At 54.1% G+C, this 21,142-nt stretch overlaps 1 protein-coding gene across 5 annotated transcripts in view; it reads right to left on the bottom strand.

The window, feature by feature from the left end:
* Positions 1 to 21,142, bottom strand: part of MYO5A (myosin VA) — a 124,121-nt gene that overhangs the window by 48,602 nt on the left and 54,377 nt on the right. For all 5 annotated transcript variants that reach the window (XM_032953886.2, XM_032953892.2, XM_076066713.1 and 2 more), the window contains exons 5-19: positions 17,152 to 17,308; positions 14,616 to 14,759; positions 14,253 to 14,334; positions 13,923 to 14,030; positions 13,531 to 13,643; positions 12,360 to 12,625; positions 11,645 to 11,726; positions 11,257 to 11,397; positions 10,645 to 10,770; positions 9,908 to 9,991; positions 5,891 to 6,079; positions 4,924 to 5,021; positions 3,931 to 4,017; positions 1,999 to 2,110; positions 1,277 to 1,488 (exon numbers count right to left, since the gene is read on the bottom strand). In XM_032953886.2, coding sequence (XP_032809777.1) covers positions 1,277 to 1,488; positions 1,999 to 2,110; positions 3,931 to 4,017; positions 4,924 to 5,021; positions 5,891 to 6,079; positions 9,908 to 9,991; positions 10,645 to 10,770; positions 11,257 to 11,397; positions 11,645 to 11,726; positions 12,360 to 12,625; positions 13,531 to 13,643; positions 13,923 to 14,030; positions 14,253 to 14,334; positions 14,616 to 14,759; positions 17,152 to 17,308 — 2,001 coding nt within the window. The remainder of the gene's footprint in view (positions 1 to 1,276; positions 1,489 to 1,998; positions 2,111 to 3,930; positions 4,018 to 4,923; positions 5,022 to 5,890; positions 6,080 to 9,907; positions 9,992 to 10,644; positions 10,771 to 11,256; positions 11,398 to 11,644; positions 11,727 to 12,359; positions 12,626 to 13,530; positions 13,644 to 13,922; positions 14,031 to 14,252; positions 14,335 to 14,615; positions 14,760 to 17,151; positions 17,309 to 21,142) is intronic.

The raw sequence follows: 21,142 nt of genomic DNA, 5'->3' as shown, positions 1-21,142 counted from the left end.
GCTTGTGTCCTCCCCTGGTGAAACAGATACATTTGAACTTGGAAGGGAGGGAGGGCGCGCAAGACAGGTTCAGATGTCACTCGGCCAATCACGCCAACCATGGCGGGGCGTCTTACGCAAGTCAACGGGTTCACGGGGCAGCACCGTGGGTGCCGGCGTCCCCTAATTATAGCCACAATTACTAAAAATACGAATTGAAATGGCTTCCTATTCTGGGCATGGGTGGCAATTGAGTGGGCATGTAACACTATCGATGTAATCTCCAGGACAAATTGGTAATTAAATCCTGAGATGTCAGCAGCTGAATCCCGTGCAAGCATCTTGGCAAGATAAATAAGTAAATGAAAATTTTTAAAAAGTAGCACTGAAGAGAGCAAGCCATAGAGGCAGGCCCACGCAGGGTAGGGTGGAATGTAGGTCGGACACCAAAGACGCAAGGTCGGCTTGGCATCACGGCAGAGACGAAGCGGCCGAACGTCACCAAGTCGCCTCTCCACAGCCACGCTCACAACCACAACCACAAACTCCGCCGGTTTCGCCTTTCTTAGGCATTAAAAAAGACAGCACGAGCGTTTATTGCTTTCTGCACTAACTTTCTTTTTGTTGTTGTTGTTGCTCCGTCAACGACTCTCGTGATTTAATCGAGTGAGAATCCACGGAGGTCATTTATTCACATTGAGAGGAAATGCTGCGATATGGCGTACGAAACTACAACACTGGCACACGCCAGTTCTACTCTGTTCAATGGTCACATTGTGCTCTTAACTGCACGCTGCACATGACATAGTGAACCCCAAGTGTTCTCCAGGGAGACAGCCTGAAACCCAGTGAGCCAGAACCAAACCCAACAAGGCAGAACCAAGCACTATTTTCAAACAAGGGGATATGGGATTCATTTGGAGGGGAGCTTCTTGCTGTCGGCGATTCCAACATCGTCGCCGTTATAAGCAAATAACACCGGCGGTGGAGGACAGTGGGATGAGAAGGGATGGGATGACGCTGGGGTGGGGAGACAAGGGATGGGTGGGTTGGAGTGCGGTACGAGTGAGCAGTGGGAGTGTGGATATCAGGCCAGGGCACTCCCAGCCGCGCTCAAAAATAGCACAATGTACGTGCGGTGTGGGGTTGCCTTGGGAGCAGTTAATCAACAGTCTGCCGCCGTGAAATCCACGCGTTCGCTCGGCAGGAGGATAAGACGGAGCTGCTGCTGCAGCCGCGGGACGAGCGTCGGGTGAACCCGAGGGGGCGAGGCCGCGGGCGCGCGAGTCGGACGTACCGGCGGGCCTGGTGGCCGCGCACGTGGCGCTGGATGGTGATGGCTGCCGCGCGCATGCGCAGGTAGCGCTTGCGCTGCAGCCACCCGCGGATCGTCTTCTGCATTTTGATGCAGGCCGCGCGCAGCTTGTCCGCGCGCAGCTTCTCTAGGTACGCCACCTGGCCCGCTCGGAAGAAGATCTTGGTTTTGCCAAACTGGAACTTGTCCGGGTCCTGGTTATTTTGGCGAGAAAGGAAAAAGGCAGCGTGGGCATTTTTCGCTTCCGAGCAATGACGTTTTTATCCACATGGGCCTTGTTTTTATACTCTCGTGTGTGAATAATTTGCACGTAAAGAAAAATTGCCGTTATGCGCCTCTTGATGGTAGAATCAAGAACGTATAATTACACTGCAGAGCACACGCGAGCATGTCATACACTTTTCCAACGCCGACGGAATATCTCGAGGGTAGACGCGTCCTCTCATGCGCGTGTTTTTCCCTCTTTCGCCCTCCACTCCGTCGTTAACCCTGACCACCAGCGACGAGTCCTGCCCAAGCTGATTCAACGATTCCCGCGTGAAATTTCAACCGTCACAGACAAGAAGGGGTAGGGGGACACGGCACCAGCACCGCACTCAGCGCGACGTTGCCGACTTTTGATTTGACGCGGACGTGCCAGCTTTGGCGAACGGGAGGCCGGGCCGGCCGCACGCACGACGGGCAGCAGGGCCGTGCGCCCCCACCTTGATGACGTGCTCCAGCACGTTCTGCACGGTCTGCTTCTTGTCGTCGCTCACGATGTCCTTCTTCCTCATGAGCACGCGGTAGCGGTTGAAGAACTCCTGGTAGGTCCACCTGCCGGGGGGGGAGGCGGGGTGGAGGCACGGAGAGCGTCGCTTGCCGAGCGTTCGGCGGTGCAGACCCCGAGCTACTCCGGCTCGGAGGACGCGGTGTCGGCACACGGTAACCACACCTCTCTCTTATGCAACTCGCTGTCCAACTAGAACTTGCCCTCATCATCATCAGCAGCTACGATCGATCCACTGCTAGATGAAGGCCTCCCTAAGCCGTCGGCATCCCTCTCGGTGCTGCGATGTTATCCTACGCCGTGTCGCTCGCTTTCAGATGCGCTTCCGCGGCCGTCTGGAACACTCTTCCTTCCGATATGAGGAAGCCACCGGGAGATATGCATTTTTAAATCATCTAGATTGAAAACTCATTTCTTTAGAACTGCTTTTTGTGGTTAGATTGTTGTCCTTCCCCCCCCCCCCCCGCACCTCCGATTAGTGCGGTTGACTCCGCACGGTGCGAAAGAAGTGTCAACATGCACACACACACACGGGCTGATTTAATTTCTCCTCCCCGGGTGCGTCCCCTCCCTTGGCCACCACTCCGTCTGGATCACCGGCCAGCGACGTACCCTGCCCTAGCCCACTTACTTTTCCCACTTTGTCAAAATGACATCCGTAAACCTGAGTACGCTTGCGAATCCGTGTGTTCCTCGTTACGTCCTTTCGTGTAATTCCCAGCGCGCACCTCTCCGCCGTTATTAATTCACTCGTCAATGTCCACGTTTCTGACCCATGTATCACATCGCCTGTGGTACACCCGATCTAGAACAACGATTGCAAATAGAATGGAGTGCACTGACTGTAAAAACGTCACGGCCGAGTCACCTAAAAGGTTACCACTGCGTCATCTAGCGTCGTCTTCTTCCTATAGCAAACACAAATAAACCCCAAAACCTAGAATCGACCAAACATCCCAAAAGCAGGGGACGCCTCCTCTGATATTTGCTGACGTTTCATTGGGGAAACATTTCCAAAGTAACGTTTTTTTGGAATTGACAAAAAAATTCTGGACTTTGTCGATCCACTGCTGGACAAAGGCCCTCCCCACGCCACGTTGGGGCCCGTCTGACCTTCGCCGCGCCGATCAGCACAGGTTTGTGAACGTGGGACCCAGGACCGGTTCAGATATCCACTCGCCACCGCCATTAGCCGCGGTCGGGATTCCAATTGGGGTCACCAAGGTTCATTGCAAAGGCCGCCAATAACCACTGCTGCCCCTGTTAAGCCAACAATAATTCTGATGAAAACATGAACGAGCTTTTAGTCTTTCGGGCAGGAATACAGGCGGTGTTAAGTTGTTAAAAAGACCAATAAGACGGAATGAAAATATTTATTTATACTGGAGGAATCTGATGAGCTACAAAGCTCTTTTTCACAGACGTCCAGTAGACACCTATCACAGTGCGCCAAGTCTGCATTAACCACGCACGCTACGTGGTAAACACGTGCCAACATGTTTTACCAGAAGCATTTTGTGAAACTGGCAAAAAGGGTCCCCGTAGATCCAACAATAATTCTCGGGCATCTTTCTGCGCGTCTTGGACCCTCTCTTCCCCCTGCTGTGGAATGAACGGGCGGGCAAGGCCGCGGGTGGGCAAGGCCGCAGGCTGGCAAGGCCGCGGGTGGGCAAGGCCACGGGCGGGCAAGGCCGCGGGTGGGCAAGGCCACGGGCGGGCAAGGCCGCAGGCTGGCAAGGCCGCGGGTGGGCAAGGCCGCAGGCTGGCAAGGCCGCGGGTGGGCAAGGCCGCAGGCTGGCAAGGCCGCGGGTGGGCAAGGCCACGGGCGGGCAAGGCCGCGACGTCCGTGCCGTCGTCTCCGCCGTACCTGGATGGGTACCCGGCGGCGCTCAGTCGGATCGTCTCCAGGACCCCGCACGCTCTCAGCTGCTGCACGGCTCGCTTGGGGTCAAACCTGCGCGCGCGAGCACGCACGGACGGACGCACCGACGCAGCCACGGCAACGGTTAGGACCGGGAGAGACGCGAGTCGCACGCGGGTGATTTGGCCGTACTTCACCGTGCTGGGCACCGTTGGTCGCCCAAGGGTGGGCGAGCGTAGACGTGTAGGGTAGAGAAGTACTAAAGTGGATTTTTTTTAAATCTTTGTTTTTTTCGGTAAAGTCACGTGACTTTTTTTCGGTAAAGTCACGTGACTTTACCGAAAAAAACAAAAAAAAACAACAAAGATTAATTCCTGCAGTCACGAAAGCACCAAATCGAGTTTGGATTTTTTTTAACTGCTGCCCTCTGCTGCCCTCTGCTGCCCGGGAACAAAGCATCATTCGCGAGAGTTAACGGCCAAACCCCAGACTCAAAAGACGCCGGTAACTCATTAAACACGTTACCTATCCGTGTGTATTCATCACAACTCTCGTGTCTTGCAGAGGACCGTATGATTCTAAATGTTTGCTGTGGTTTGCCACGACTGCTGCTGTGGCTGCTGCTGCAGCTGTGGTGCCGCTCGTGTTGCTGCTGCTGCAGCTGCTGCTACTGCTGCTACTGCTGCTGCAGCTGCTACTGCTGCTGCAGTTGCTACTGCTGCTGCAGCTGCTACTGCTGCAGATGCTGCTACTACTGCTATTGCTGCAGTAGCAGCAGCTGCAGCTGTGGTGCCGTTTGTGTCGTTGCTGCTGCAGGTGCTGCTACTGCTGCCGCTGCTGCTATAGCTGCTGTTACAGCTGCTGCTACATCTGCTGTTACAGCTGCTGCTACATCTGCTGTTACAGCTGCTGCTACAGCTGCAGATGCTGCTACTGCTGCAGCTACTGCTGCGGTAGCAGCAGCTGCGGTGCCGCTCATGTCGTTGCTGCGAGGTTCACGTGAAGGCCATCTTGTCATCGTTTGGCTTGATGCAGCGCACGTAGTGAGGAGTCGTGGCGTTCAGTGTCTCCATGAGCAGGTGCAGAGAATTCCGGAACTGGAAACAAAAGCAAAGAGCTGTCAGGGAAGAGCCTCACATCGCATCTCAACAATTTCCACTGCCCCTGAAGGAGACTTGCCAAGGGCACCCCCGGCGGCAGCTGTCCCTGTACAGTACAATTCGTACGCAGCACCGATGATTGCGATGGGGTTTTTACAAATTAAGTAATTTGTCACCAACTGATCAGATTTGGCAAATTTGGACCACGACGCCGGCACACTTTTTCTACTTCTCGTGGCAACGTGGGAACGCGCCTTGCAGAAAGGAAAAGTTGCCGGTGGCGTTTGGAGTGGGAGTCGTTACACGAGAAGCAACACTATTCTACTATAAGCCAAGAGCGCACCCCCCCCAAAACTGTTTATTACTTTCCTGGACGTCCCTTCGTGTCCCCGTCAAGCCCCTTTTGTGCGAATCTCTAAAGTGGCCGTGACAGCGACTCTGGCAAATGTTATTAAAATAAACCCTAAGGAGGGGGGAATCCCTCGTGCCCCCGCCAGCGGAGGCCCTGCCACCAGAAGTGGCGTGAGTAACATTTGCAAGGCTGCAGCAAAACAAAACAAATGATGATGAGCCCCAACAGGATACCGGAAGCAAGGAGGAGGAGTAGAGACGCAGACCCGGCAAGAAGCAGCGCAGAACGGAACAGGACTTGGGAGGCAGCGACGCATCGACGAGGTCAGAGCAGGAGCCAGAAGTGCCCCAGCCGGTCGCAAAAACCGAGGCACCGACGACGACCGGAGGCTCGGATTTCGCGGTCGCCCAGCACGGGACCCGTGGGCCCAAAGTGCCCAGCGGGCGGCAACAAACGGCGCCGTCGGGGGTGCAACGGCCGAGGGCGAGTACGTGGGAGGGGCGGCGGGCCTCACCTGCAGGCCGACGCTGCGCTTGTGCTCGCGGCTCGAGCCCTTGGCCCCCGGGCGAGCGGAGCGCACGCTGTGCGAGGGCGGGGGCGCCCGGCTCCCCGAGCCCGCCCTCCCACGCGCCGGCGCCGCGGTCGTCGCCGCGCCGGCTCCGTCCTTGCCCTCGTCCTGGAAGAGCTCCGCCACCAGCTCAAACTGGCGGGGGGGGGGGCAAGGGCGGGGAGGAACCCAACGCGCGTCACACGCGGCCGGCACTGGCGTCCGCACGCGCGCGTCTCTGTGGGGTAGCGGCAGCGCCGCGGTTGGCGCGCTGCGCTACCGGACGACCCGAGCTCGATCCCCGCCCGTGGCTGACGTGTCGGCATACGCGTGCGACGTTGCACAGCTTCGCAGCTTTGGCCTTATCGCATTGACGCAGACAACAGACTGTCGGGGCAAGTGTTGTTGTCGAGCACCTATTAAGGCCGGCACGGCGCACGAGGGGGTGGGAGGCCAAGACCACGCTCGCCCGGCCGCCTTTGTCTCCCCAGTGGCGATGTTTCCACACCCTGCCAGGTACTCATTGGAGACTGAGTCGACCTAGGAGAGGCCCAGGACCGGTTCAGATTATCGTCAATGGTGTTGGTGGTCATGAGCGGGAATCGAACTCGGGTCGCCGGGATCGTAGCGCAGCGTACTGAACCACCGCTCTATCGCTCCCCACTCACAACTTTGATTTGCACGGTTGGCTGTGCATGGTGCAAAAGAAGTTCAACATCACACATACATACTCCATGATACGCACACGTTCTCAAACACACTCGCACACAAACACCGCCCAACAGATTCGGTCGACGAGCAGTGACCGTACACTCATGCGGGTTAGTGAACACATTGCGCAGACGCCAATGTGCGCTGCTGTACAGAGAGAGTGTCTGGGGCTCGGGCAATAAGATCCAAAGCAACCAGGAGACCATGCAACGTGAACCAGACATGCAGCGCCCGTGGCACAGACACTGAAAGCCCTGTCAGTGGCAGACAGCTCGTCAAGATGAAGAACCACCACGCGGGACAGCCACGTTCTCGGCTGCTTCGTCCCCCCCTCCACCAACGTCTCATAACAGATGCCCATCTCCATTCGCCACGCACCGCTATAACCTTGCACCCGTTATTCCAATAGGGATGAATGGCATTGTTAAATGAACATTTTGTATTTTCCCCTCAACGCCAATTCGAGCAAAGTCGTGCCAACGAGGCAGTTCCACGAGGCCATGTTCGCCCGCCGGTGAGTGAGCTCGCGACCAGAAGCGGAAGGTCGATTCCTTTGAGAGTCCGCTAACTTCCTTGGTGATCTTAGAACAAATATAGCCAACAGCAGCAGAGGCGAAAAAATATACGGACAACGTGGCATCATCTTCTGCAGGAAAAGGCCACATTGTGAAATCCCAATTTTATGTTTGCATTAACGAACACCACACACCCTCCGTAAATACTGTCCCTATTCGCTGTAATAAATGGTAGAAACTACAATTTCAACGTACTTTCTCTTTTTTTAATCTTTCTCGCCAAAGCAAAAGCAAATAGGACGTGAATTTCAGTGGCATATCAAAGGCAGTTATCTTTCTCTGGAACCTGGCACAGACCAACAAGGGGCAAACATACCTCGAAGAACAGCCACATTCACAACGTCCCATGAGATTCGGTTGTACCTAAGAGGTCCACTTAGAGACCCACTTAGGACCAAGCACAATTCGGTTGGTCCACAAAGGACCAACCGGTTGGTGCGGCACTTCTGGACGACTCACCCATCATATTCTACTCCGCGCGCATTGGTTCACGGTAATTTTTTTCCAACGTACACATCTCAACGCTTTTTGGGATATGCTAACGACAAAGAGCGAAAGACCTTGCAAATGGTGATATCACAGGATTCTTTTGAGATCTATTGCACAGCACAGGCTGAAATTGGGTTAATTACCCACGGAAATTACCAGGTGCAAAGCCCATGTAAAATGTCTCGGCAATGAAAAGCACACCGACCACACACACACACACGTGCTTGTCGCGCCAACCACCCGTGGAAAGCTGAGAAATATCCAAGCGCTCGCACCGACCCAACTTAAAGCACTCGCACCACCTGCATGAAGTGTTAGTAGGGTAGCGGCATCGGTCGAAGGTTTAGTACGCAGCAGGGGGTGAACGACAAAACGCCTCCATGGACCGGCATAGTCCCCCTTCTCATTCCAAGCAACACCCTTCACACGGAGCTGTGACCTAATCACGACACCGTGGCTGCTATCACGGAGGTGAAGATACTATCGTGAGCACAGTCATCGTTACTGAACGGGCGTTCGTCCCACCCACGCAGCCTTGCCAAATTCGGCACAAGCTCCTACATCCAGCTCACTGGCTATCACCGACCACCGCGCTGCAACTGTCGGGGTAACGTTGGAGGCGCATTCTGCCTTGGGGCCGTGAAACAAAACCGGAATGCTCGCCCGCGAAGGGGGCACGAGATTCACCTAACTCAAGAGTTAATACCGAGTGACCAAGTGGCTCATCATCGTGTGGAAATTTATAGCAGGCAAATACTCGAAACGTGGGGGGAAAAACCGGAGGACTCGGAGAAAAATCCACACGACCATGGGGAGGACGGGCAAACCCTTAACATACAGGTGTCAGGGTCGGGATCGAACCCATGACATCCTGTATACCAGGCAAGGTAGTTAACATCTCGCCACCATTGCACCCCATTTTGCCACCAACACGAGGCCGCTCGTGTACTTAATAATTCTCAAAACAAAAACCAAACCGAGTTCTGAAACTCTTCGGGAGCCAACGTAAGACACCGTGCTGAGCAGCGCACGCGGCACGACCTGCGAACAACTTCGCAGAGCTGGTTCACACTGACGAGAAGGGCGGCGGCGATGGCGGCGCTTGTTTAAATGTGAAATGAAACACCGCAAGCAGAGAGACGAGGCGGTCTTGGACATGCAAATCGAGGAGGTACGCAGAAGCTCAGCGGCAGGCAGCGGGGGCAGCGCGGTGGGGGCACACGTGCGTGCCGACGAGCGGTGCCGGTTACCTTCTGTGGAATTTCGCCGCCGCCGGGGGGGGGGGGTGCCCGTCGGGTGGAGACACGGAGGACGGGACACAAACGCAAGCGTGAGAAGAGAAGAGTCACAAAAGCAGACTACTGATTGGTCGGCGCCAGCGGTGATTGGCTGGTGCGGAGGAGGGCAACCCCCACCTCGCTGAGAGAGGGCAGGGAGGAAAGTTCACGCCGAGGGATTTTGTTTTCTGCAACAAAACGGGCACTTTTTTTTTTGGTCAGGTATAAAACGTCTCAGAGGTTGTTGTTATTTTTCTTTTCTTTCAAATCTCTACGTGGAAATATCTGGCCGAGCAGCACTGTGGCAGGGGATTCTGTTTGTGACTGCAAGGGGGGGTGGAGGGCAAAATAAAATCCCAGTCTGGGGTCAGCTCAGTCCGCAACCTTCCGAGATGATATGGGCTACTCTGTATAAATGTAATATCACTTCTAACGATAAATGGCTCCAGACCATCTGCTGTTGGAGGCCCACGAACTGCTCCAACCTCTCCTGAGCAAGGGGAAAACCACACATTAACGTCTAAGATCCACCTGTTTAAGCCAAGAGCCTGTTGGAGTGTTAGCAAGGTCCTATCGTGGCTATCGCGCCTTTCACTTACAAGCGAATGCTTTGACCAGAACCAAACGTGGTTTGGTTGCCCGTCTCGCCAAATGGGGACACACTCCCGCCACAATCGGCACTCGTTACAGGCTCAGCGCTGGTTTGGCCAGATTTGGATATCGATGGCCACAACATCTACATACCAAACAGTAACGCACGTATGTAGGAGGGGTACATTTATGCGCCAACCTGCACACGTTATTTCTAGCGGACGGGGATTCTCATGGACTGGGGGAGGAGGCCAGAAAGTTGGCTGGGCTAGGGCCGTGCCTGCTCAGGGCTACGGTCACGAGTGCCTCCTCACAACGCACGTCCTCCGCGCCGGCCGTACCTGGCTGGCCTTGAGGATGTTGATCTGCTCCTCGTAGACCGTGTCCCGGTTCTTCTCGAGGAAGCCGTCGCACTGGTACTCCACCTGGGCAGGGTGGCACAACCCATGCGGCACCGGCACACGCGGCACTCATCGGATGAAAACGCACAGAACCGTTCACTTGAACATATATACAAAAACATTTTCATAAACAAAATGTAATTAAAAACTATTTTTATTTCACCAGGAAAGGTCCACTCAGCTATGAAGCTCTTTTTCAAAAGCGACCTGGCGGTCACAAATGATTGCTCAACAAAGTGGCGTGCCACGTGGACATTTGTAGCAGCCAAATGCTCGAAACACGTGATGTCGATTCTAAATGTGGAGAGAAAAAAACGGAGGACCCCGAGAAAAACCGACGCGGCCATGGGGAGAGAGAAACACGCACACGCTCAAAATATAGCATAGGCATCAGGGTCAGGATCGAACCCACAACCTCCTGTTTCCTATAATGTAGCAGGGACTGCTCATATCTTGATATAACGTACTTTAAAAGTATATTTTTAGTTGTGTAAATTTGTAATCACTTTTGGGATTATTGTGGGTGCTTGGCTTTCTCACACATCGGCACTACCATCGCTACCCTGCTAGCTTTGTGAGCTAGCCACGGCACAGTCACCGATCTGCAGCTCTGCTGCACAGTTCCCACAGCCCCCTCTCCGGGGCCCTGGGCGAGCCTCGTTGCGCAAGTCGCTCACCTTGTCGGCGAAGTGGCAGATGATGAAGGCCACGTTGGACATGCGAGGCTTGAGGAAGTGCTTGCCACGCCCGAGGTGCTTCTCGTACAGCTTCTGTGCCCAGCTCTGGTCGGAGCCCTTGGGCATCTGCGTTGGGAATCGCAACAGCAGGACGTCGTTAAACGACGGGGGAAAGAAAAAGTGCACAACAACAACAACAATACCCGGCGTTCGCCACGAAGCAGCGGTGACGTCGCCACGGCGTTTGTGCCAGGCGAAGTGAACTTTGAGGTCACGTGAAGTGTCGAAGGCCCGCTGGCCGGAGGTCACGGGACAGACCCAGCTTGACCGAGGAAGCGCTGGCAGATGCGCCACTTGCGCCCCCTACTGTGCCAACTTGCTGCGTTTTGGCCACCAGCCACTCCGCTCATTGTTGTGAGCATCCCTCCTCCGCCCCCTGTCGCTGCCGGATGGCAAATGCCCCAAAACTCCCCGTGCACCCTTCACGAACCGCCTCCACTGAGGCCGATCTTGACACCGCAAATACCGGTCATCGGCGACACACGCACACACACGTGTCAGAATCACGACGGCAAACGAACGTGACAATGACGACGACGACGACTCCCTCACCTTGCACTCTTCGTCCAGCAGGTCGAGAACGCCCAGCTTGGCCTCGATGAGGTCGATGCACGGCTGGTTGTCGTAGAAGTCGATGAGCGTCCAGGGGATCTCCTCCCGCATGTACTCCTCCTGCTCCAGCTTGAAGACGTGCTGTCAAGTCGCAAAAACCACGGACGCGCGTACTCACGCGCGTGCGTCCGGCTGTTGACCGCCCCGGCAAGTAAGGATGCGGAGAGCGTGCCGACAGATGTTTCAGCACGAACGCTCGCGGTGCCGCGCGTCACCTCGCCGAAAGCGAACCGTCAGCGCGGCAGGGAGATTTATTTCCTCCCGTGAAATCCCCGTGCCAAGCGACCGGGCCGGCGCTTTGATCTTAGTCTCCGTGTGGCACACTTACCAGGTTGAACTGCTGCTGGAGCTTTTCATTGGCGTAGTTGATACAGAACTGTTCGAAGCTATTGATTTCAAACGTCTCGAACCTGTTCGGAGGAACAGACACGGAACCGGAAGAGTTCACGACGATTACAACATCGTTCCTCGCCTCGTCGACATTAAAGGCCTGCCAGCGAGAAACGACTTTCCCAAGATCTATGGCTTGATGCAGCCCATCCATCTCCTACCACGTGGGCATCAAAGAGTCCCTGCGTCAATCCACTGTTGGACGAGGCCCTCCAAAAAATCGCAACCCCAGCCAAGCTGTAATGAGGCCCAGTTAAACACGACGACATTGGGGAAACTACACACAGCATCAGGCGCTCATTTGAGGCTGAGTCAACCTAGGGGAGGCCCAGGACCGGTTCAGATAATCGTCACCGGTGTTGGCCGTGAGCGGGAATCGAACCTGGATCACCAGGTTCTCAGCGCAGCGCGCTAACCACTACGCTACCGCTCCCACACACACACACGCACACACACGCACACACGCGCACACACGCACACGCTCACACAGGCGCACACACACACACACACACGCACACACGCGCACACGCACACACGCTCACACAGGCGCACACACACACACGCACACACACGCGCACACACACACACACGTGCACACGCTCACACGCGCACACGTCTCTCCACCGGGGGGGGAGGGGCCCGGCATCCTGCACCCGTAGATGTCGAGCACGCCGATGAAGGAGTGCTGCTTGGTGGAGGAGCGCAGCGCCTTGTTGATGCGGTGCACGATCCAGGAGAAGAGCTGTGCGTAAACGTGCTTAGCGAGTGCGTCGCGAGCGTTCTGGGCCTGCGTGCGCCCCATGGGCTTCACGTAGGTCTCGGCGCCCGTCGAGATCTTGCGGTGGCACAGCCAGTGCGCCATCTGGTCCCTCTCAAGCCCCAGCAGCTCGCAGAAGATGTTCAGGTGCTTGTCTTCCTTCTGCACGGCGAGACCGCCGGTGGGTGGGGTGGGGGGGAGATACGAATACAGCGGTGTAGTGCGGTGTATCATAGTGTAGTGTAGCGTATACACACTACACCACTGTATGTATGTACGTTGATCTTATTTCGCACCGTACATAGTCAACTGCGCTAATCGGAGGTGCGGGGGAAGGACAGCAAGCTAAACACAAAAAGCAGAGTTTTCAATCTTTTCCCCGCACCTCCGACTCACACAGTCGGCTACTACGGTGCGAAAGATGTTCAACATACATATACCAAACACAAAAAGCAGTTCTAAAGAAATGAGTTCTAAAGAAATTAGTTTTGAATCGTGCGATCACGGCTACTCCAGCCACCTGTTTCATTTCTAAGGATTACAATAACTATAATTATAATGCTTTATAATCCTTCCCCCGTACCTCCGATTAAGTACAGTTGGCTACTTGTGGTGCGTATGTGTGTGTATGCATGTCCGTGTGCGGTGTGTGTGTGTGTGTGCGCATGTGTGCGGGTGCATGCGTGTGTGCGTTTGTGCGTGCGTGTGCGTGCGTACGTGTGTGTGCGTGCGTGTGTGCGGGCGTGTGTGTACGTGCGTATGTGTGTGCATATGTGTGTGCGCACGTGTGCAAATGGGTACAGCGCCGTTAGTGGAGCGGCAGGTTGGACGTGTGTTGGGGTAAAGTGTGGGTATACCCACCTCTTCTAAAGCGTCCGGCCAGCATGGAAGAGTAGACCAAATACATGGGCCTCCTACTGGAGTGATCTTCAGAGAGCTCTATAGAGAGCTCCCTCTAGCAGAGGCCCCAGTGAGAACTCAATTACAGGGCTGCACCTTTATTAATTTGCTGTACACGAGTCTGGTTGCAGTGTGAGCCTACGGCGCGCGCCCCGCAAGCGACTCACGTTGACGAAGCAGGTCTCCTGCTCGCGGTCCTGCGACTGCACCTCCACGTTGCCCAGGTGAAGGATGCCGGCTATGATCTTAAATATCCCCATCTGATAGCTCGCACCGATACCTGCGGGAGGCACACGGAGGCGGAGGGGGGGGACGGGGAGCGCGTGCGGTCACGCCCCGCACAATGAAGCTTTTGCCCATGTAGCAGAATCTTTAAGCATGTTGCAATGGGCACTCTTATTTTCGCCACAGCAATATTGTAAATCGGTACGCGCGAATATTTGCGATCACAGAACGCGCGCGTCGACCCGGGGCATCAAGCGGCCCTCGCGGTAACTTTAGCGGCGCGAGCGCTCCGAGAGGCGGCGTCACGACTCAGCCGTGCGGCCCCGCGACCCACCCAGCAGCGTGAAGGCTCGCCGAGTGCGCTCCAGATCCTCGCCATCGTCCACGTCCTCGATGACCGCGTTGCCGCCCTGCGCCGTGTAAACGAACGCCTCCGCCGGTTCTGCGCGGGGAGCGGGAGGAAGAGGGCGTCACGCGGGGACCGCTCACGCAAGCGCCAGCAGGCGGTCGTGCAACACCCCTCGCTCCCGTGGGGCTCTCCAGCAACGGGCCGACACCGGGCAGGCAAAGTATTCATATTGTCACTAGCACAGCAACGAGTTAAAAATGGAGCGAGCGTGCCGTGAGCGTGGGGGCATCGGAGGGGCCCGGCTGGCCGGCTCACCCAGGTGGAGGTCCTTGAACTCGGGCAGCTCGGCGCTGGCGCAGAGCTGGTAGAACACGTGGTAGTTCCGCTCCTCCTCCGCCTGCCCTCGGCATCACAGCACACACACACACAGGCACGCACGGACGCAGCACACACGCACGGACATACAGCATACGCGCACGGACGCAGCACGCACGTACGGACAACACGTACGGTGCGAAAGAAGTTCAACGTACATAGCGCACACACGCACGTGGATTTTGTTCTGATTTTCAAACATTCTGTCCTCATCCCCAACACGTAGTAAAGGTTGCGGCTATCCAACTAGTGTGCGGGCAGGCGGGCGGGCGGGCAGAGAGCACAGGCGCCCACTCGCCTCACCTGGAAGACGACGCGGGACTTCTCCAGGAGGTACGTGCGCATGTTGGCGCCGACGATGAGGTACTGCCGGTTGAAGCCGATCTCGATGTACTTTCCGAAGCGGCTGCTGTTGTCGTTGCGGGTCGTCTTGGCGTTGCCGATGGCCTGGGCAAGGAGACGGAGAGATCGTGCACGTGCGTGTGCGTGCGTGCGTGCGTGTGTGTGCGTGCGTGTGACCGACGCGCACACGGCTGTGCGGCGAGGTTGCCGCGGGGGACGGATCGGTACGTCGGAGGACTTCTTTCGCACCGTACGTAGTCAACAATGCAAATCAGAGGTGCGGGGGAAGAAATTAGTTTGTCAATCTCGATGATGATTTAAAAGTGCGTAGATCCAGCGGCTTCCATAATATCGGAAGAGCGTTCCAGACGGCTGCAGAAGCGCATCTGAAAGCTCGCGATGCGGTGTCCGTCTTTGTTCGAGGACTAGTGTAACGCCGCCGCGAGGATGACCGGACTTCGTGCGATGGTTTATGACGAGATCAGCGAGGCATTGTGGTTCATTTGTAGCCTGCACTTTTAGTGTGCGATGAGTATGATGGTGATGTGATATCGCTTCCCTTCATGCGTTTTTGGGCCCGCTTTCAAAAGTGAATCTGAAGTGGAAAAAAACAAATCTTCACTCTTCGTATTAATGATAAAAGCTAATGGCTCGCAACAAAAAAAACATGTCCTCGTATCGGTCTTATCGCATGCGCACAGCAAATTATTTGTGAGGGAACCAATGGTGAAGGGGTGGGGGGGGGGGGAGCCCACGACTGAATCAGATGTCACTCGCACCACTGATGTTCACAGCGGCCGGAAATCTGACTGAGGCTGCTGGGTTCGTAGTGCGGTGCGCTAACAGCTCCGCCACCGCCTCCCCCCACCACCCACCCACGTCCACCACCCGCATACTTCGGGGCTGCACTGGGAGGGGATGATTTTTTTTCTCAATGAGGAAAACTCCTCGTGCTCATTGTTGTTGCACCGGCCGATCATCAAACTCCAAAGTCATCTTAGCTTATAAAAAAAATTGACACGAACATTCGGTGTCGCTGCTGTCGGAGCCACGGCGTGATGCCAAGAAACTTCCTCCAGCACACCCACACACACGAGAGAGGAGCGGTCGTGCCACCTTAGCAAATTAATGTGGACAATTATGTTTCTGTCCAACACTCAGCTTCTCAACATCAAACGGCGCTTCCTCGACACCGTGCATCGAGCGCTGTGCTCATTTTCTCGAGGGGATTAATCACAAAAATTATCATTTCAAATGTACGACGTTGCCTTGAATTAAAAATTGGTCGAGAAATAGAAATGCACCAGTCAACGATGAGAAAGCCGAGAACCTTCGGGGAGGAAGCTTTCATCTCACGAGTTCCCCTGGGACTTTGAATTCAGGTGCTCGGCAGGACTGGCTGAATAAAGACAGCCATGCCGCTGCAACGTCGCAATGCATCACTTAGAATTATCTAGCCGCTCACACGTGACCAGAGGAATGGAATGAAAGCTACATGTGCAAATGTGGCTCCAAATCCACAAACGCCACTATGCTGCGACTTCAGGGCGGTTTTTGGAGGCAATTTCAATATACGTTAGTTGTAAATTAAGTCCTAGTGCTTTTCAAGTTATATTTCAACATTAAGGCTCATGGATGTTTGAGTGATAGGCCGACAGACTTGGGAAGAGAGCCAGACTGGGGGTCAGCAACCAAATGTCATTATTGACGGGGAATCACGGCCAGGAATCGAACCTGATCCCGCAGCCATCGAATCAAACAGCAAGCAATGACCACCGTAACTTTGCAAGCAAAACACTGCCAGTGTGATTTAAAGCTTTCGTGACTGCAGGGATTCATATTATTAATAAAAATATAAAACAATACATTTTATTGTTTCATATTTTCACTATTTTATTGTTTCCCTTCTACGTGACTTTACTGAAAGAACCAAGAATATAATATACTGCCAGTGTGGTTCATTTCCTGCCAACTCTATCGCGCCGACAGGTACAAGGAGGAGATGGGAGAGAAGCGGCGTTCACATGAACAGCCAGGGTGGGCCTCCACTATGTGACCTGCGTGCCCTCATGCCCTCTTCTACCCCTCCCACAACACAACTTTTGGCCTAGTGCTCGAACTGGTTTGTGGCGCAACATGAAAAAAAAATCAATCCTAATTATATCCCGTTCGTGCTGCCAGCTTCGTGTCATGCAACAAAAGCGCCCGTCCAGGTATCTCGCAGAGCTGTATAAACCTTTGTCGTGCTTGACAAGTCCCCACGGATGGAAGTGTATATAATAGAACTACTTCTTGGATCCCTCTGAATGAGCCCTATGTTCAACGCACAGCAGGGGGCAGCACTTCCTCAAACCGGGGGGAAAGGGATTGCAGGAATGTGTGCGCGACCGATCAGCGCGATGGCGACGAGGAAGCATGTCAGAGCGGTCGGGCGATCCGATCCGGTGGTCGTAGGAATGAGGCGTGAGGGGCGGAAGTGCATGCGGCCCTCCCTCACCTCCATGATGGGGTTGGAGGCCAGCACCTTCTCCTCGATGTTGGCCTCGCTGGCCGAGCCCCCGACCGTGGCGAAGTATCGCATCGCGTACTTGGCCGATACCGTCTTGCCGGCGCCCGACTCCCCGCTCACGATGATCGACTGATTCTTCTCATCCCTGGCGACGCGCGACGGGGCAAACCGGGATGGCCGTTACCTCGACGGTTACCTCCATGGAACAGCGAGAGACCCCACTCTGGACAGAGATGATGCTGCAGTTTGTTTTTATGTTATGAATGGAAGATAACCATCAAGTCCAGAGTGGTGTCCATGCTCAACTGAACATTAGGCCGTACTGTCTCTTCTGGCCCTCATGAGCAATGAGCCAACATTCCACCTTCATGCGCTGGGTACCAACTTATCCGAAGAAAAAAAACGCAGTTGGCCGTCCAAACAACGTTACAAAAAATATTCTCTGCTACATGCTACTTGGCCAGAAATTAAATGTGTAACCTTCCGATTGTGCTCTCGTGAGCTCTGACATGCCACTTAGACACACGACATAGGAAACTATAAACATTTACTTCACCGATTACTTGATAATGTTAAGCTGGGACAATAAAAAACAAGTTGCATTGAGATATTAAAAAAAACTGATGCCAATTAGTTAAACAGCACTGGTTATTGTTCTGTGCGTCTCTGCCGGGCTGTGTAATGCGGCGGCTTGAACCACTGATATCTGTAAATGGCAGCATTGGGCAGCGCATTCGCCGCTCTTTGCAGAGGATCACGCTTTGAATCCGGCGGCCGCGCTGGTTATCAACGGGGGTGGAATAACCACACCGAAACCACTACGCGCCATCCACTTCGTAGTGGACGTTAGAGATCCCCGGACGTCATTCCACAAGGCTAGGCCGTTGCGTGCCGGCTGGCGTCAGGGTACAAATAAAAATTTTAAAATGACACCGCAAGTTACTCAATTGGCATTATAGAGAACACATAGAGCAGCACTTTTTACGTTGAATTTTTTATGTTCCTAGGGTAAGGCCCACTGAGCTATAGAGCTCTTTTTTTCAGAAGCGCCCTGGCCATCACAAATGATTGATCAATGAAGTGGCCTTATCATCACGTGGAAATTTACAGCAGTCAAATACTCGAAACGCGTGATGTCGATTCTTAAATGTGGAGGGAAAAAAAACATCATCGCTCCCTCCTGGCGGACAAATGTCCCCACAGGGTATTGCTCGCCAATGAGACCGTCCTGATCGCTTGCGTTCCCACCCGGTGAAACAAATTCATGTTGAAACTTGGAAAGGCGAGCCCAGCTGTGCCTCCCACTGCCACACAACTTCCAGCAGGTGGCCCGTGACAAATGCAAAGCGACGGCGCTTTTAAAATGCCCAAGGAACAAATCTAGTTTGACCGCAGACCGTCTGAGACGTAAAAAGCCACCGCATTTGCAAAGGACGCACAATTGTTCCCAGTTCGTGAAGTGTCATGGATGAATAAATATCCTTTCAAACTTCATGCATCGGGGTGGCAAGGGTTTAACTCTGGTATGAGCAAACCATACAAACGTATGGTTTGCTCATACGGCACGGCCTTAGTTAAATGCTCTTGACGAAAACAAACCTAGACCAATGCAAGTCCCGATACTGAAAGGCATCCCGATGTGGCAGCTCTGAATTAGAATAAGACCAAACGAATTACCAGGGTTACTATGAGGGCTATCGTGCTCTCATAAAACTCCCAGAGTGCTGTGAAGTTCTACAGGTCTCCATCCTCGGCTCAGTGCCCCGTGGCACAAAACTCTACGTAATAATAATAATCATAATTTGGTATTGCACCGATGTATATGGAGTCAGATGGGGCTACAATAATTGTTTTGTTTTTTAAAGTAAAAAAGCACAGAATAACGCACAACTTGTTTCATACCAATTTGTAGAATAACTTGGCACACGCTACCTTTGACCTCTCTCTCGTCAACAACCGGAACGTAATCCACGAGCTGCGTGCGCTCTGAAGACTCTGAAGGGCCCTGCGGACCACTGGGAGTGGGGCTGGGCTGCGCCCCGCGCTCGCTGCGCCACCCGGCATGCGGGCATCAGCCTTCAGCCGCTCATCGCCAAGACAGCGACGGTGCAGATCGTCGTTCCGTTCAGCGGACCACAAATTCATCTTTCTCAGCAGGTGAGGGGTGGGGGGGAACTCAACCGAGCCGGCTCACCCCCAGCCGCCGGAAAACGCAACGCTGATGCCCGTCGGTGAGACTCTGAGTCTACCGCCCGCTGGCACCGCCAGTGAACCTGCCTTGCTCGGTGCGTACAACCATCCCGGGAGAGAAGAAACGCGGCAGCGGAGACTGAGGGCGACGCGGTAAAGCTCCGCAACGGACGCCGCTCTCAGCAATGCAGATGATCATCTACCCTTGATTAAAAACTAAAATGTCACGGGTAAATCCCCGTAGTAATGCGTCGAAAGTCGCCCGCTCGTCGCAACACGACGCATTCCACGTGATCGATCTCAGCCAAGATGTGCTCACGAAATCTCCGACGGCTCAGCCTCAGTGCCTGCCTTTCCTTTGTTGATGTGTTCATTTTGTAAACGACAATAAAAGCAAAAAACTCGACGTTAAAACAAAGCGTCAAATTCCTGCGCACGATGTCGGAGATGAATCGCATTGAACGCTGTCGTGTGTGTGGGAATGAATGAGGTTTTGGTAGGATTGAAAAAAAGTGGCATTTAGACAACATACTATCATCGCTATTATTGTTCTGACAAACGCCGAACAAAAATACTTCTGACCAAAGTGTCGATAATTAGTGAAATGCCACGCGCGAGGATTTTCCGCACTGAAGTGCGTCGCTGTTGAGCAACATAATTCACAAGTGCCACTGGAACACAACTATAATTATCTCAACGTGGCAGATAACAGGAAGGGCTGATGCACGGATAATGGGAAGACTATTGCACTTGTCCCCGTCTCCCATTCCTCTCATCCGCACAATCGCCGATAACTGGAGGAGCTCGTCTGCGGTAAAAGGGGAAGATTCGTATATCGGCCTGACCGAACGGATGATGATGGCAACTGTGGAAATGAGAATCACGGATAAGAGGGATTGAACTCTAGTATAACACAATGCAGTCCCGGCACCATTACCATGTACCGCGCAACGAGGCGTACCATTGTATCGCAAGCCGTTGTTACCATGGTGATGTCAACCCCCAAGCCAACCCCACCTCCCCCTCCCCTACCCTCCCCCAGCCTACGACATTGCAAGTCAATTTATTCATTTCATATTCCATTTGATATTCCGGAGTTTGGGTGAAAGAAAAAAATAGTTTTCGCTTTGCACCCTTGCCAACTTGTCAACGCTCAAAGTTACCCAGAAGGCACCACTAAGGTGGCTAATCTCTCCGACGCGCCGTCTGCGTGTGTACCGCCGCGTGGCGCTGGGCACGTTGTCTGGCGTACGTACAGACGTACGTACGTGTGTATATGTATGTTGAACCTCTTTCGCACCGTAGTAGCCGACCGTGCGAGTCGGAGGTGCGGGGAAAAGATTGAAAACTCTGCTTTTTGTGTTTAGCTTGCTGTCCTTCCCCCGCACCTCCGATTAGCGCGATTGGCCATGTACGGTGCGAAAGAAGTTCAACATACATACATACAGAGACCCATAGACTTACACAGAAACTCATAGAGTCATCACACGTAGGCCGATGGACTCGCACACTGCATCGCGCGCTTTCAGATGCGCTTCTGCGGCCGTCTGGAACGCTCTTCCTTCCGATATTAGGAAGCCACCGGAGCTGTGCACTTTTAAATCATCCAGATTGAAAACTCGTTTATTTAGAACTGCTTTTGGTGTTGAGTTTGTTGTCCTTCCCCCGCACCTTCGATAAGCGCGGTTGGCGCCAAAGCAGTCCAACGCCACACACGTGCATGGCGTGCCGGCAGATTCCCTCCGTGAACGCAACGCAGAGCCATTCGGTCGCAACCGCGAAAACCCAC

The sequence above is a fragment of the Petromyzon marinus genome, chromosome 13 (genome assembly GCF_048934315.1).
Source record: "Petromyzon marinus isolate PM22_M1 ecotype Great Lakes invasive population chromosome 13, UKy_Petmar_22M1.pri1.0, whole genome shotgun sequence".
Classification (NCBI taxonomy): domain Eukaryota; kingdom Metazoa; phylum Chordata; class Hyperoartia; order Petromyzontiformes; family Petromyzontidae; genus Petromyzon; species Petromyzon marinus.
The sequence above is the reverse complement of the archived record's forward strand: the minus strand, read 5'-3'. Positions and strand labels throughout refer to the sequence as shown.